The sequence below is a fragment of the Pempheris klunzingeri genome, chromosome 19 (genome assembly GCF_042242105.1).
Source record: "Pempheris klunzingeri isolate RE-2024b chromosome 19, fPemKlu1.hap1, whole genome shotgun sequence".
Lineage (NCBI taxonomy): Eukaryota > Metazoa > Chordata > Actinopteri > Acropomatiformes > Pempheridae > Pempheris > Pempheris klunzingeri.
The window spans coordinates 21,936,758-21,951,302 of NC_092030.1; the positions used below are offsets into that span (position 1 = coordinate 21,936,758).

A 14,545-nucleotide genomic window follows, 5' to 3' on the forward strand; every position below is an offset into this window, starting at 1 on the left:
TGTGTTTGGCTGCAGGGTGGAAGCTGCTCGCTCTGCTGTGGGCTCTGGAAACCACAGATCCAAACCGTGCCGGTCTGATTTCTGTGTTTAGATCATTAAAATGATCCATTTCTCAAGTTTTGGCAGCACAGAGGGGAGGTGGACGTGTCAGCTGAGCAGTGAGCTGGTTACAACAGATCCACAGCAGAAGTTTAACCTCACTGAAACATGCAGATCTTCAGTTTCTGTGCCGAGAACTTTTAAAGTTGGTTTTCTTGCATGAAGAAGCTGAAAACAAACGTACCTCTGACGGCTGGATGTCCAGCAGACCGGGATGGAGAGCGGAGGAAAGATCCACTTAATATCTGTGATGGTGGTGATGATGATGATGATGGTGATGATGATGATGATGGTGATGATGATGGTGATATCGGCTCTAAACTTTTCTCTGGCAGAGGAATAGAAGGCTGATGAGTATTAAGCTCCTCTCGGTCCAGCAGCTGCAGACTAACTCCGCTCTGCTGAGACGCGGATGTTACCGGATCAGCGAGGACGCGCTTCTTTACGCGCAGCTTCGCCTGCAGACGATCCGGGAGCGCTTCATTTCTACACCGGGACACACGACTGGCAGCGGGGGGTTAATATATTATATTACATCATATCATATTAGATCACCTGAAGGAGTAAAACATTAAAAAAGTATTTTACATTTTATTATTTTAAGTATTCTCATGCAGTTTAAGTAATTTCTCAGAATGTGGAACTGCTCCTTTACACTCGTCATTTTCTCTCTCTCTGTGTGTGTGTGAGTACTTTATACTAGACAAGAAGTATTCAGAACCTAGCAGAGTACAAGTACCACTATATCCTGTAAAAATACTCCCACATAAGTACAATAATGTGAATAAGAGTAAAAAGATATGAAACATGAAAATACTGTTAGTAGTAAAAGTACACAAGTGTTTTCAGCTTCATGTAGTTAAAGTATCAGTAGTAAAAGTAGTACTGCAGTACAGTATGTACTCTGTGGAGCTTCTCTGTGTACTGTGTGTGCAGCTCCCCTCTCTCTCTCTCTCTCTCTCTCTCCCTCCCTGTATCAGGTGTTTACATGTCGGAGCAGCTGATAAATGTTCAGCAGAGATTTCAGTGTTTCTCCTTTTCAGACGTCTCCGTCCTCCAAACTGTTTTGTGGGCCGGACCGTGGAGGTGAAGCCACACGAGGACGAAACAAGTTTTACCTGCTCAGACTTTTACTGCAGTAAATAATGAGTCCTCCACAGCAGGTCAGCTGACTGACAACTAACCAGAGACTGAAGGCAGGTTGTGTTTTCAAGCTTCTCACATAAGAAAATGAGGTTTAATGAACTTTAACAGACGTTTGATGACATTAATAATGAGGTTTAATAAAAGGAGACAGGTTGACACGTTTCCTGCACCTGCAGATTCTTTAAGCTGCATCACAACATTTGGAAATGAATTTATTATTAAACTGTCTGAATGTGCCAATGAGGAGACGTCCGAATGTACTCAGTGTCTTTTATTCTCACACACACTCATTCACACACACACACACACTCTCACACACTCTCTCTGGTGCTGCTGTGCCCTCTGGAGGCAGCACTCAGGTGCTGCAGGAGGAGACGTCTGATCTTCGTCTGGTCGGTGGCAGAAATGTGACCTCAGTATCTTCCTCCTCCTCCTCCTCCTCCTCCCCCTCCTCCTCCTCCTCCGCTCTCCTTCTGGACCTCCTTGGCTGTGGAGTCTGGTGAGGAAGAGGAGCGGTGATGTGTTAACGCTGTGCTGCTGTCAGACACAGACTTTATGATGTTATAAAGAGTTAAATCCTGCTGCTGATGTGTTTTATTATTCCATGTAGTTCACTTTTAACCATTTAATTATCCAGTTTGTGTTGTGTTTTATAAACTTTTATTGCTCATATGATCTTGACTACACTCCTTTAACACCTCGTGCTTTGTCGAGCACTCTGAATTAATCTGATTTGTTTGTAAGGTGCCTGTTAATGAAGTCTGATTGATTGATTATTGGTGTACGTACCACAGCTGTACAGGTAACGAACTTTCTCGATGTCGATCTGCGTCATTTTGGCCCTCTGTCCCATTCCCTCCACCTCATCGTAGGGCACGATGGTGGGGAGGCCGTTAGCCGAGAAGAAAGACCTGAAACAGGAAAAAGTCCCAAAATCCCTTCAGAGACAAAGAACAGAAGCAAACAGAGCCGGTGAGCCGAGTCTTTACCCTCCGTAGTGCAGGATGGACTGGATGTCGTAGGGGAGAGCGAAGGTTTGGCCTTGTTGCTTTTCAAAGTTTCTCTCCATCCCTGAAACACAGTTCTGTTAGTCAGATCTCACCTTAAAGCTCAGTCTAACACCTGGACACACCTGCAGGATTTGTGACTTCACAACTTCCTTTCAGCCAATCAGAGTCCAGTATGGATCTTACTTATGTGTGTAACGCATCTCGTGTCCAGCTGTTAAGCTTTCAGACTGGATTTGTTCCTCAAGAGGAGAAGGTATTTCTATTCTCTCTCTCATTTATCAACCGTTTGGTAAATCAGCACCAGTGAGAAGCCGAAGCAGCCGTTAGCAGCTCCTGTCTGCAGCGGGCACATGAATGTACCAACAACCGTCACTGGATCACTGAGAGACTGAAGCAAACCTAAAAACAGGAAGATTCTCAGGGAAGTTCTGCAGCATCTTTAGTGATTTCTAAGCAGATTTCTGGAGGTTTTCTTCTGGATGGAGATCAGAGACACTCGTGTCCTCTGGATGTTTACATTTCACCAAGTTAGGACTCTATGAATAGGTGCCATTTTATAACCCCCCACATTATGTTTACCCCTCAGGAGGCTTCTTCCTCTTTCGTCCATCACAGACAGACTTTTGTGGAAAATCAGACAAACTGTGATCAAAGCAGAGCATCTTTAAATCGTGGCTGGAGGTGATCTTTAATTATGCGACACGTTACCTTCCATGATATTCTGGGAGAGAATTTTAATGTGCTGCTCGCGGTCAACCCTCGTGTGCTCGTGGAAGAAGCCCAGAGCGTGAAGAAGCTCGTGGACGATGTTACCCGTCACACACGTCGGCCCGATGAACACGTCTTGCTCACCGCCGATGAAGCCCACATATGAGGCACAGCTGGAAACAGACATTCATTCAGAGCTGAAAGGATTTGATTTCTAATTTAAATGTTTATTTCTAAGCTTTTCTTTAACTTTATTTACAGATAATAATGTCCAAGAGTCTTTTAAGGGCGTTGATTCAAGCGCTGCACTCATTTACAGGTTTAAGGTGCTTTTCATGAATGTCTTTTATTATTATTAGACCAAAGCATTGTTAGATTCATATATTAACAGAACAGTTAGCAGCCTGTCCAGTGGTCAGTGTTTCCACAGGACAGTAATAATGAGCTTAATATTTTAAGCCAAAGCATCTGTTCCTAAACCTAACCAACCTGCAGCTGTTACAGGACCTGCCTCCGTCCTGCAGAGGGCGCTGAAAACAGTCCCGTCACTAGAAGACGACCTGTTTTGACGTACCCTTTGCTCTTTTTGAAGAGCAGGTAGTTTGTCTCAGAGGTTCGCTGGTGGAAGGACACGCAGGTGTGCTCGGACACCATCGCCATAGCAGCGAGGATGTCGTCCGTCCGACTGGCTGGAAAACATGAACACAAACAGGAAAATAAGAGATTCCTGCGAGTAAAGTCGTGGACCAGAGCTCTGATCAGACTTCTTACCCAGCTCTGGGCTGATGACGTACGGGATCTCCAGCGTCGGCCACATGCTCTGCACTGCGTTCCTGTCGTTCTGTTGGGTCAAAAATTTACTTCAGGTCTGTGTGTGGTTAAACCTGGGTCATATTTCTACATGTGGTGTCTGAATGAGTAGTAGGTGCAGTAAAAGTGTTGGAACTGGTCCAGTAGATCACCTCAGCCAGCAGACACCAAACGGGCTGCAATGGCTGCAACGTGATCCTTTGGGACAACTGCACCTGATCACAGTAGGTCCACTAAAAGAGCTTGTTTGATCCACTGACAGGCTCAGAGTGTTATTCTAAGTGTGTGACAGCATCATGGAAAGGATCCCTACAGAGAGAGACCTGGAAGATCCTTTTGGTTTAACCACAAACAGCACACACACCAGACTACATTCACTAAACCAGGGATTTTAGAGAACAGAACACAGGAGCTGCTGCTCTGCTGCTGCCTCAAATGGTTAGTTTGTGTTATTGTGTGACTGGTGTTTAAAAATGGGTTAATTCAGATCAACAAATCGTTTAAAAAACATCAGAGTCATAAAGTTCTGTGCTCTAAGAGGTAAAATTACAGGTTTTAATCACTGGAGTCTGGTGGCTTTCTTCACACCAGACTCCATTGATAAAAACACTACTTTAACAGGAGTTCCTGGTCTCCTGCTGCTTTGTTCAGTTTTTGTATGCATGTTTTTTAAAGTTTGTTGGGAGAGATTCTGCCACATTCACATAACAAAATGAGTGTTGTTCTGAAAGTCAGTCGGAGGAGTAATGGAGTGTTTTACTCACAGACAGGATTATGTCGCCCTCCAGCATTGCGTGGTCTTTGCTCATCAGCTCTGCCCCAGATGTGATAAAACAACTGTATGAATGCACATTTTGTCTCCAGCTGTAAATAGAAGAGCACATTAGCAGCATGGACTCACCCTCCAACGTCTCTGGGTTAGACTCCATGTAGTGCAGCGCCCTGCTGATCCAGCTCTCCTGAGGAGCTGCAGAAACACTTCTCAAACACACGACGCTCACAAACATCAGCACATCATTCAGTCCAGGCTCAAATCAAACTGAGAAGTACCTTTTCTGGCCTCTCGTACGGGGCCGCAGTCCACTGAAACACACCAGGTGAGAGAGAAATCACACGTTTGCCTCTCCAGAGTCGAACCCTGCAGGTGTCTGCTGTTTCTTACCATGTTCAGGGGACGGGACGAGCAGCAGTGCAGCGAGGAGCAGAGGCAGCATGATCCAGAGGTCACTGACGCTTCCCTCGTTACTGACGCTGAGTAAAAGCACCTGTGAGCTGCTGCTGCTGCTTTTATTCCCGTTCAGCACAAGTCACAGGGTCACAGTTCATGTTTTCCTCCTCTCTGCACCGTCACTTTACTGATATTCATACAAAACACAGTTTTTACAGTATGGTGCATTAAAACACCCAACAGTGCATGAAATAAAGTCATTAAGTGGCTGCTTTAGTGTTTCTGCAGTTAATTCATGTAAAACTGTGACGAGTACTTTTACTTCTGATACTCTGAGTACTTTTACTTCTGATACTCTGAGTACTTTTACTTCTGATACTCTGAGAACTTTTTGCTTGTTATCTTTGTACTTTTTCTCAGATAAAGTCTCGAATGCATTGAGGGATCAGTGTGCTCCCACCTCCCATCATGCAATGCAACTCTTACTCACTTCCTGTACACATTTGAGATAGTTGAAGTTTATTATTATTATTATCAGCAGAAACACCAGTGGAGGCTCTGGGGAACTCTTTCTGTTCTATCAGAAAGTAGAACCTGAAACAGTTCAGATCTCTTCTGGAGGGTTCACAGATCTTTAGTTCCTGTTTCTCCATCCACTGTTGTTCTGGATCAACATGTTCTCTGTCTTTCTTTAGTTCCTGTTTCTCCATCCACTGTTGTTCTGGATCAACATGTTCTCTGTCTTTCTTTAGTTCCTGTTTCTCCATCCACTGTTGTTCTGGATCAACATGTTCTCTGTCTTTCTTTAGTTCCTGTTTCTACATCCACTGTTGTTCTGGATCAACATGTTCTCTGTCTTTCTTTAGTTCCTGTTTCTCCATCCACTGTTGTTCTGGATCAACATGTTCTCTGTCTTTCTTTAGTTCCTGTTTCTCCATCCACTGTTGTTCTGGATCAACATGTTCTCTGTCTTTCTTTAGTTCCTGTTTCTCCATCCACTGTTGTTCTGGATCAACATGTTCTCTGTCTTTCTTTAGTTCCTGTTTCTCCATCCACTGTTGTTCTGGATCAACATGTTCTCTGTCTTTCTTTAGTTCCTGTTTCTCCATCCACTGTTGTTCTGGATCAACATGTTCTCTGTCTTTCTTTAGTTCCTGTTTCTCCATCCACTGTTGTTCTGGATCAACATGTTCTCTGTCTTTCTTTAGTTCCTGTTTCTACATCCACTGTTGTTCTGGATCAACATGTTCTCTGTCTTTCTTTAGTTCCTGTTTCTCCATCCACTGTTGTTCTGGATCAACATGTTCTCTGTCTTTCTTTAGTTCCTGTTTCTCCATCCACTGTTGTTCTGGATCAACATGTTCTCTGTCTTTCTTTAGTTCCTGTTTCTCCATCCACTGTTGTTCTGGATCAACATGTTCTCTGTCTTTCTTTAGTTCCTGTTTCTCCATCCACTGTTGTTCTGGATCAACATGTTCTCTGTCTTTCTTTAGTTCCTGTTTCTCCATCCACTGTTGTTCTGGATCAACATGTTCTCTGTCTTTCTTTAGTTCCTGTTTCTACATCCACTGTTGTTCTGGATCAACATGTTCTCTGTCTTTCTTTAGTTCCTGTTTCTCCATCCACTGTTGTTCTGGATCAACATGTTCTCTGTCTTTCTTTAGTTCCTGTTTCTCCATCCACTGTTGTTCTGGATCAACATGTTCTCTGTCTTTCTTTAGTTCCTGTTTCTACATCCACTGTTGTTCTGGATCAACATGTTCTCTGTCTTTCTTTAGTTCCTGTTTCTCCATCCACTGTTGTTCTGGATCAACATGTTCTCTGTCTTTCTTTAGTTCCTGTTTCTCCATCCTCTGTTGTTCTGGATCAACATGTTCTCTGTCTTTCTTTAGTTCCTGTTTCTCCATCCACTGTTGTTCTGGATCAACATGTTCTCTGTCTTTCTTTAGTTCCTGTTTCTCCATCCACTGTTGTTCTGGATCAACATGTTCTCTGTCTTTCTTTAGTTCCTGTTTCTCCATCCACTGTTGTTCTGGATCAACATGTTCTCTGTCTTTCTTTAGTTCCTGTTTCTCCATCCACTGTTGTTCTGGATCATCATGTTCTCTGTCTTTCTTTAGTCTCCTCTGATGAACAACATGTCTGAAGTCTTTTCTCACTCATTCTGCTTCACTGACTTCTGGAACCTTCTAGCTGAGGTTGGACACATTTTAGGGACATGAAGAAGAAGAAGGTCCTCCAAGAGACGACGTCACCAGAAGAAGAAGCAGCAGCGTTCAGAGGTCAGAGGTCAGAGGTCAGAGGGGACAGTCAGACCAGAACTGTGATTGATACGTTGACTGTATTTTGTCTCAGATCTGCCGCCTTGTGAGAACAATGGGAACCAGCCTCCCCCCGTCAGTGCTCAGTAAAGTGTCTAATAAAACCAACCGAGGAGTCGCTTTGGGCTCATTGTGATGAACTTTCTCACCATTTTTCTAAACCAAACGATCAGTGGATTGATGAAGACAATGATCAGCTGCAGTCATCACTAAAACTGTTGGCTGATCTGAAGCACGCTCCTGACCTTCACAATAAAAGCAGGGAAGTATTAGAAAATGTGCTGCAGATAAACAGGCAGGAACACTTGAGTGTGTGCGTCACAGCTCAGCTCTGGATACAGAAACAGTGTGTAAGTTATTCAGTCTGCTGCTGTTTGTGAGCACATCACACTGTGATGGGTTTGATTGGCAGGTCTGATTATCGCTGGCTGCAGAGTTTCTGTGTTTGATGAGCCAAATCAAATTGGATTCAACAAAACAGAAAGAGGAGTGAGTCACAGAGCAGACGTGGAAAGTTACTGATGACTGTTGTTGTTCTTACTGCCACCTGTTTTTATCGGCGGAGCAGGAATACGACTGCTAACGCTGAGTTCTGCTCTTTAAATGTCATTTTCACTGAATGTCGCAGAGCCAAAGTTTTATTACTGAGTCCAGTGTTTACAGGATAACTTCTGTATTTGTAGCCCTGCTTCCTCTCTCATTTAGACACCCAACGATGTTCAAACATGACCCAGTATGGTTTAATAACCCCAGAGGTGATGTGTGTTTACTTTGGGCTGAAGTTGACTCCTGGCCTGATGAAGTTAAAGTGTTGACTCATGTGTTTAACAGTCCAGGAAGTGAAACACCTGAGGGGAACACACCTGAGGACGTCGTGCAGAAGGAGAGCACGCTGTTGTTTCCCAGCACACGGAGGAAAAGACAAAGTTACCTAACGCTGAGACATGAACACACGTGACCTTCAGCCCCAGGAGGAAACTCCATATATGGGCGGACAGGTGTGACAGCAGGTACGTCTGCAGCCTCACAGCTGAGCTGGGAGTGTGTGAGGTGGACCGCAGGTAGAGACACACACACACACACACACACACTGCAGTGGAGAGGACTGATGGACTCCAGGGGGCAGAGGAACAGGGCGGTGCTGGTGTCTGTGGCAAACTTCGACCACGGGGTGAGTTTGAGGAGGAGGCCTGGAGCCCAGAGGGACGCCAAGAAACTCCACCGCACCCTCAGCAAGCTGGGCTTCAAGGTGGAGATCCACAGTGACCTGAGCAGTGAGGAGATCTACCAGCTGTTTGTGAGAGGTAGCACACACACACACACACACACACACACACACACACACACACACTTCACTCAGTGGATCTCCATCAGCTGAGAGCAGAAACCAAAGCGGTCTGTGTCTTTGGCTTGGTCTCAAACTGTCCTCCACACTGAGGGAGAAAAGATCCTGACGGAGAAACAAAGAGTCTGATGAACACACGGAATCGTGGGAATTAATCCAGGATGATCAACAGGAGACGTCATGAGAGCAGCAGCCTGATCTTTATTCACTGCAGAGAGAAAAACCAAGTGTGGAGGTGGTTTCAGCGTCAGTGTGACGCCCTGATCTCAGACAGGCTGAAAGTTCATGTAGACTTTTAGAGCTGCTTATCACTAATAGATAAAAACTGTCATGTACGTGTGTGTGTGTGTGTGTGTGTGTGTGTGTGTGTGCAGAGAGCCGGCGGCCTGTGAAGGACTGTTTCCTGGCCGTCTTGTCGTCTCACGGGGAGGAAGGCTGCGTGTTCGGGGCTGATGGGAAACCCGTCCGACTGTCACGTGTCTTCGCCTGTTTTGACAACGAGCACATGGAGAAGAAGTCCAAAGTGTTCCTCGTGCAGGTCGGCAGCACGGCGTCTCTCTGGGGGGGGGTGGGGCTCCAGGATGTGACGTGTGTCTCTGAGGACTCTGTGTGTGTCTGCAGGCTTGTCGGGGAGCCGGTCTGGACGACGGAGTGGAGGTGGATTCGGCCGCCGACACCACAGAGAGCGGCTTTCCGCTGCATCTCTCCGTCCCTGCAGACACAGCTGTGATGTACGCCACCCCACCAGGTGAGCAGCACTGACACAGCTGTGATGTACGCCACCCCACCAGGTGAGCAGCACTGACACAGCTGTGATGTACGCCACCCCACCAGGTGAGCAGCACTGACACAGCTGTGATGTACGCCACCCCACCAGGTGAGCAGCACTGACACAGCTGTGATGTACGCCACCCCACCAGGTGAGCAGCACTGACACAGCTGTGATGTACGCCACCCCACCAGGTGAGCAGCACTGACACAGCTGTGATGTACGCCACCCCACCAGGTGAGCAGCACTGACACAGCTGTGATGTACACCACCCCACCAGGTGAGCAGAGGCTGATGAAGCTCTCTGGACGTTTCTCCGTCGGCCTCTTCGCTCCGAGCTCACGGTCCAAGAGTTGTGTTGACCTGTGACTCACTGAAGCTCCAGACACATTCAGACACATTCAGGCGTCTCCTCCTGCTGCTGGCGTGGCCTCCGATAACCACAGAGAACAGGCCTGAGGCAGAACGTGTCCCAGCGGAGCCTCCACAAAGTGTTTGTGTCATGTGAGGAAGAAGAGTTGGAAGAGGAAGAGTCAGCTGTGATAGTTCTCCAGGCTCAGACTGTGTCAGTAGAAACAGATGTTGGTGCTGGACGGTTCCTCTGTAGATCACCTGCTCCTCTTCCTCCGTCCTCTCCTCAGGTTACGCAGCCTTCAGCAGCCCCCTGGGCTCGGTCTTCCTGCAGACCTTCTGCTCTTTGTTGGAGGAGGAGGGCAACCGGAACCTGGAGCTGACCCGCCTCATGACCCGCCTCTCCCACCGCGTGGCCTACACCTTCCGGGCCAGAGGCGGCGTCCTGGCCGGGAAGAGAGAGATGCCGTGCCTCCTGTCCCGACTGACCAGGGAGGCGTTCCCGTTCGCCGAGCCGGGGAAAGACGGCGGGGCCGCGGGGCTCTCGGCCACCTCGCTGCTCGCCACCGAAGGCGTCCGGACGCGGACTCCTTCCATCAGTTAGACTGAACGTGTGAAGACGTCACTGCCGGCAGGAATGCGGACGGACGGACGGCGGGAGGTGGTAAAAGCTGACAGGCAGCTGATGTCTGTGGATGTTTGGACTCAGAAACCTCTTTGTGTTTTCCACACGCCGCCGAGCTTCCTGCAGAAAGTCCAGACGGCGTCACAGAGGTTTCTGCTGAGATGTTGAGCCTGTTGTTGAGAGGCTGCAGCAGACTGTCCTGTGGGATCATGGGACATGTCCAGCTGCACTTCACTGACTCTTGTGTTTGTATGTTAATAAAGAACAGTCCTATTTTTACTTTGTCTTCTTGTCCTTCATGTCTGAAGAGTCTCAGTGCTGATGTTCTTATCAGAAGTCTGTCCTCAGTCTTCACACTGTCAGTTTACCTGCATGGGTTTTAGCAGCTATAAACTTTTAAACAACAGATCAACAGCAGAAGGTCCATTGTTTTTATTCTTCCCTGCACTAAATGTACGGTGAAACAATCACACGTTCATCTGCTGTGTGACAGAAAGCTCTGACTCTCCCCCCTCACTGACATTCATCATTGCTAAACTTGACTCCAGTAGTGATGACAGTAAATGTCTTATCACACTGAAGCCCACAGGCAGGATCCTGTGACTCATGCAGCCATTTGATCATCACTCAGCAGGTTATGATGCAATGAAAGCACTAACTGGTTGTGGGTCATGTGTCCTTCTGGCAAACACCTGTGCTTTCTGTTGTGTTTCTAGTCAAAGGGATGCTTCAGATACTTTCAGTTTTGTCGAGGAGAAAAAAACTGTATTATTCCTGTAACTAATACCGACACCTGCCCACACAGGTAATGCTTTAAACTGCACTCACAAAAACATTCTTCTTGGAGTGAGCTGTGCTACAGACTGAGGCAGCAGGTTGGATCTGAGCCAAATATTTAAAGAATCAGAGTCACTGAGCAGAGCAGCAGCTCCTAAATTCCTGTTTTAGTGAATGTAGTCTGGTGTGTGTGCAGAGAGCGAGAGGACAGCTGTTTGTGGTTAAACCAAAAGGATCTTCCAGATCTCTGAGGTGATCTACTGGACCAGTTCCAACACTTTTACACCACCAGAGTTTCCCTTTAAAGATAAAAACACTGCTCCAATAAAAAGACAAAGTAAAAATAGGACCTTTCTTTATTAACATACAAACACAAGAGTCAGTGACGTGCAGCTGGACATGTCCCATGATCCCACAGGACAGTCTGCTGCAGCCTCTCAACAACAGGCTCAACATCTCAGCAGAAACCTCTGTGACGCCGTCTGGACTTTCTGCAGGAAGCTCGGCGGCGTGTGGAAAACACAAAGAGGTTTCTGAGTCCAAACATCCACAGACATCAGCTGCCTGTCAGCTTTTACCACCTCCCGCCGTCCGTCCGTCCGCATTCCTGCCGGCAGTGACGTCTTCACACGTTCAGTCTAACTGATGGAAGGAGTCCGCGTCCGGACGCCTTCGGTGGCGAGCAGCGAGGTGGCCGAGAGCCCCGCGGCCCCGCCGTCTTTCCCCGGCTCGGCGAACGGGAACGCCTCCCTGGTCAGTCGGGACAGGAGGCACGGCATCTCTCTCTTCCCGGCCAGGACGCCGCCTCTGGCCCGGAAGGTGTAGGCCACGCGGTGGGAGAGGCGGGTCATGAGGCGGGTCAGCTCCAGGTTCCGGTTGCCCTCCTCCTCCAACAAAGAGCAGAAGGTCTGCAGGAAGACCGAGCCCAGGGGGCTGCTGAAGGCTGCGTAACCTGAGGAGAGGACGGAGGAAGAGGAGCAGGTGATCTACAGAGGAACCGTCCAGCACCAACATCTGTTTCTACTGACACAGTCTGAGCCTGGAGAACTATCACAGCTGACTCTTCCTCTTCCAACTCTTCTTCCTCACATGACACAAACACTTTGTGGAGGCTCCGCTGGGACACGTTCTGCCTCAGGCCTGTTCTCTGTGGTTATCGGAGGCCACGCCAGCAGCAGGAGGAGACGCCTGAATGTGTCTGAATGTGTCTGGAGCTTCAGTGAGTCACAGGTCAACACAACTCTTGGACCGTGAGCTCGGAGCGAAGAGGCCGACGGAGAAACGTCCAGAGAGCTTCATCAGCCTCTGGACGCTGCGGCGCTGCTCACCTGGTGGGGTGGCGTACATCACAGCTGTGTCAGTGCTGCTCACCTGGTGGGGTGGCGTACATCACAGCTGTGTCAGTGCTGCTCACCTGGTGGGGTGGCGTACATCACAGCTGTGTCAGTGCTGCTCACCTGGTGGGGTGGCGTACATCACAGCTGTGTCTGCAGGGACGGAGAGATGCAGCGGAAAGCCGCTCTCTGTGGTGTCGGCGGCCGAATCCACCTCCACTCCGTCGTCCAGACCGGCTCCCCGACAAGCCTGCAGACACACACAGAGTCCTCAGAGACACACGTCACATCCTGGAGCCCCACCCCCCCCCAGAGAGACGCCGTGCTGCCGACCTGCACGAGGAACACTTTGGACTTCTTCTCCATGTGCTCGTTGTCAAAACAGGCGAAGACACGTGACAGTCGGACGGGTTTCCCATCAGCCCCGAACACGCAGCCTTCCTCCCCGTGAGACGACAAGACGGCCAGGAAACAGTCCTTCACAGGCCGCCGGCTCTCTGCACACACACACACACACACACACACACACACACACACACACACACACACACACACACACACACACACACACACACACACACACACACACACACACACACACACACACGTACATGACAGTTTTTATCTATTAGTGATAAGCAGCTCTAAAAGTCTACATGAACTTTCAGCCTGTCTGAGATCAGGGCGTCACACTGACGCTGAAACCACCTCCACACTTGGTTTTTCTCTCTGCAGTGAATAAAGATCAGGCTGCTGCTCTCATGACGTCTCCTGTTGATCATCCTGGAGGAATTCCCACGATTCCGTGTGTTCATCAGACTCTTTGTTTCTCCGTCAGGATCTTTTCTCCCTCAGTGTGGAGGACAGTTTGAGACCAAGCCAAAGACACAGACCGCTTTGGTTTCTGCTCTCAGCTGATGGAGATCCACTGAGTGAAGTGTGTGTGTGTGTGTGTGTGTGTGTGTGTGTGTGTGTGTGTGTGTGTGTGTGTGTGTGTGTGCTACCTCTCACAAACAGCTGGTAGATCTCCTCACTGCTCAGGTCACTGTGGATCTCCACCTTGAAGCCCAGCTTGCTGAGGGTGCGGTGGAGTTTCTTGGCGTCCCTCTGGGCTCCAGGCCTCCTCCTCAAACTCACCCCGTGGTCGAAGTTTGCCACAGACACCAGCACCGCCCTGTTCCTCTGCCCCCTGGAGTCCATCAGTCCTCTCCACTGCAGTGTGTGTGTGTGTGTGTGTGTGTCTCTACCTGCGGTCCACCTCACACACTCCCAGCTCAGCTGTGAGGCTGCAGACGTACCTGCTGTCACACCTGTCCGCCCATATATGGAGTTTCCTCCTGGGGCTGAAGGTCACGTGTGTTCATGTCTCAGCGTTGGGTAACTTTGTCTTTTCCTCCGTGTGCTGGGAAACAACAGCGTGCTCTCCTTCTGCACGACGTCCTCAGGTGTGTTCCCCTCAGGTGTTTCACTTCCTGGGCTGTTAAACACATGAGTCAACACTTTAACTTCATCAGGCCAGGAGTCAACTTCAGCCCAAAGTAAACACACATCACCTCTGGGGTTATTAAACCATACTGGGTCCAACCATACACACCCTGGTGTCTGAGTGACTGGTAGGTAGTAAAAGAGTTGGAACTGGTCCAGTAGATCACCTCAGCCAGCAGCCACAACTGCACCTGATCACAGTAGATCCACTAAAAGAGCTTGTTTGATCCACTGACAGGCTCAGAGTGTTATTCTAAGTGTGTGATAGTATCATGGAAAGGATCCCTACAGAGAGAGACCTGGAAGATCCTTTTGGTTTAACCACAAACAGCACACACACCAGACTACATTCACTAAAACGGGGATTTTAGAGAACAGGACACAGGATCTGCTGCCTCAATCAGTTATTTTTTGTTTGTTTTATTGTGTTAGTCAGATGTTGTGTTGGATCTAAACCAACCCCTTAAATCACCAAAGTCACACAATGACAACAAACAAACTATCCGGCTGAGGCAGCTGTAGACCAGAAACTCCTGTGTTCTGCCAGTTAAAATTCCTATTTTGTGAATGGAGTCTGGTGTGTGAAGAGAGCGATAT

General features: G+C 48.3%; 3 protein-coding genes across 3 annotated transcripts; 1 reads left to right on the forward strand and 2 right to left on the reverse strand.

Annotated features, from left to right (window-relative positions):
- Window positions 1–1,996: 1,996 nt before the first annotated feature.
- Window positions 1,997–4,987, reverse strand: LOC139219266 (low choriolytic enzyme). The gene is made up of 9 exons (XM_070851077.1): window positions 4,936–4,987; window positions 4,824–4,856; window positions 4,675–4,740; window positions 4,538–4,587; window positions 3,735–3,804; window positions 3,538–3,652; window positions 2,964–3,136; window positions 2,235–2,316; window positions 1,997–2,156 (listed from the first exon to the last, which is right to left on the reverse strand). Exons 1-9 carry the CDS (start codon window positions 4,985–4,987, stop codon window positions 1,997–1,999), a joined length of 801 nt encoding a protein of 266 aa, XP_070707178.1.
- A 3,219-nt stretch (window positions 4,988–8,206) lies between these two features.
- LOC139219267 (caspase-7-like) lies at window positions 8,207–10,611 on the forward strand. The gene is made up of 5 exons (XM_070851078.1): window positions 8,207–8,260; window positions 8,359–8,566; window positions 8,982–9,145; window positions 9,229–9,355; window positions 10,018–10,611. The coding sequence occupies exons 1-5, from the start codon at window positions 8,207–8,209 to the stop codon at window positions 10,329–10,331; spliced, it is 867 nt and encodes a 288-aa protein (XP_070707179.1). The 3' UTR covers window positions 10,332–10,611.
- An 882-nt stretch (window positions 10,612–11,493) lies between these two features.
- Window positions 11,494–13,827, reverse strand: LOC139219268 (caspase-7-like). The gene is made up of 5 exons (XM_070851079.1): window positions 13,774–13,827; window positions 13,468–13,675; window positions 12,797–12,960; window positions 12,587–12,713; window positions 11,494–12,081 (listed from the first exon to the last, which is right to left on the reverse strand). The coding sequence occupies exons 1-5, from the start codon at window positions 13,825–13,827 to the stop codon at window positions 11,768–11,770; spliced, it is 867 nt and encodes a 288-aa protein (XP_070707180.1). The 3' UTR covers window positions 11,494–11,767.
- Window positions 13,828–14,545: the final 718 nt, after the last annotated feature.

What these genes read in the sequence shown, in the direction of transcription:
- LOC139219266 (XM_070851077.1), bottom strand. Translation starts at nt 4,987, where the DNA reads ATGCTGCCTCTGCTCCTCGCTGCACTGCTGCTCGTCCCGTCCCCTGAA. An exon ending in CGTCATCAGCCCAGAGCTGG is followed by an intron (nt 3,653 to 3,734) that starts GTAAGAAGTCTG and finishes CATGTTTTCCAG; the next exon opens with CCAGTCGGACGGACGACATC. An exon ending in CTCCCAGAATATCATGGAAG is followed by an intron (nt 2,317 to 2,963) that starts GTAACGTGTCGC and finishes ACTGTGTTTCAG; the next exon opens with GGATGGAGAGAAACTTTGAA.
- LOC139219267 (XM_070851078.1), top strand. Translation starts at nt 8,207, where the DNA reads ATGAACACACGTGACCTTCAGCCCCAGGAGGAAACTCCATATATGGGC. An exon ending in CTCCATATATGGGCGGACAG is followed by an intron (nt 8,261 to 8,358) that starts GTGTGACAGCAG and finishes CACACACTGCAG; the next exon opens with TGGAGAGGACTGATGGACTC. An exon ending in GATGTACGCCACCCCACCAG is followed by an intron (nt 9,356 to 10,017) that starts GTGAGCAGCACT and finishes TCCTCTCCTCAG; the next exon opens with GTTACGCAGCCTTCAGCAGC.
- LOC139219268 (XM_070851079.1), bottom strand. Translation starts at nt 13,827, where the DNA reads ATGAACACACGTGACCTTCAGCCCCAGGAGGAAACTCCATATATGGGC. An exon ending in CCAAAGTGTTCCTCGTGCAG is followed by an intron (nt 12,714 to 12,796) that starts GTCGGCAGCACG and finishes GTGTGTCTGCAG; the next exon opens with GCTTGTCGGGGAGCCGGTCT. An exon ending in GATGTACGCCACCCCACCAG is followed by an intron (nt 12,082 to 12,586) that starts GTGAGCAGCACT and finishes TCCTCTCCTCAG; the next exon opens with GTTACGCAGCCTTCAGCAGC.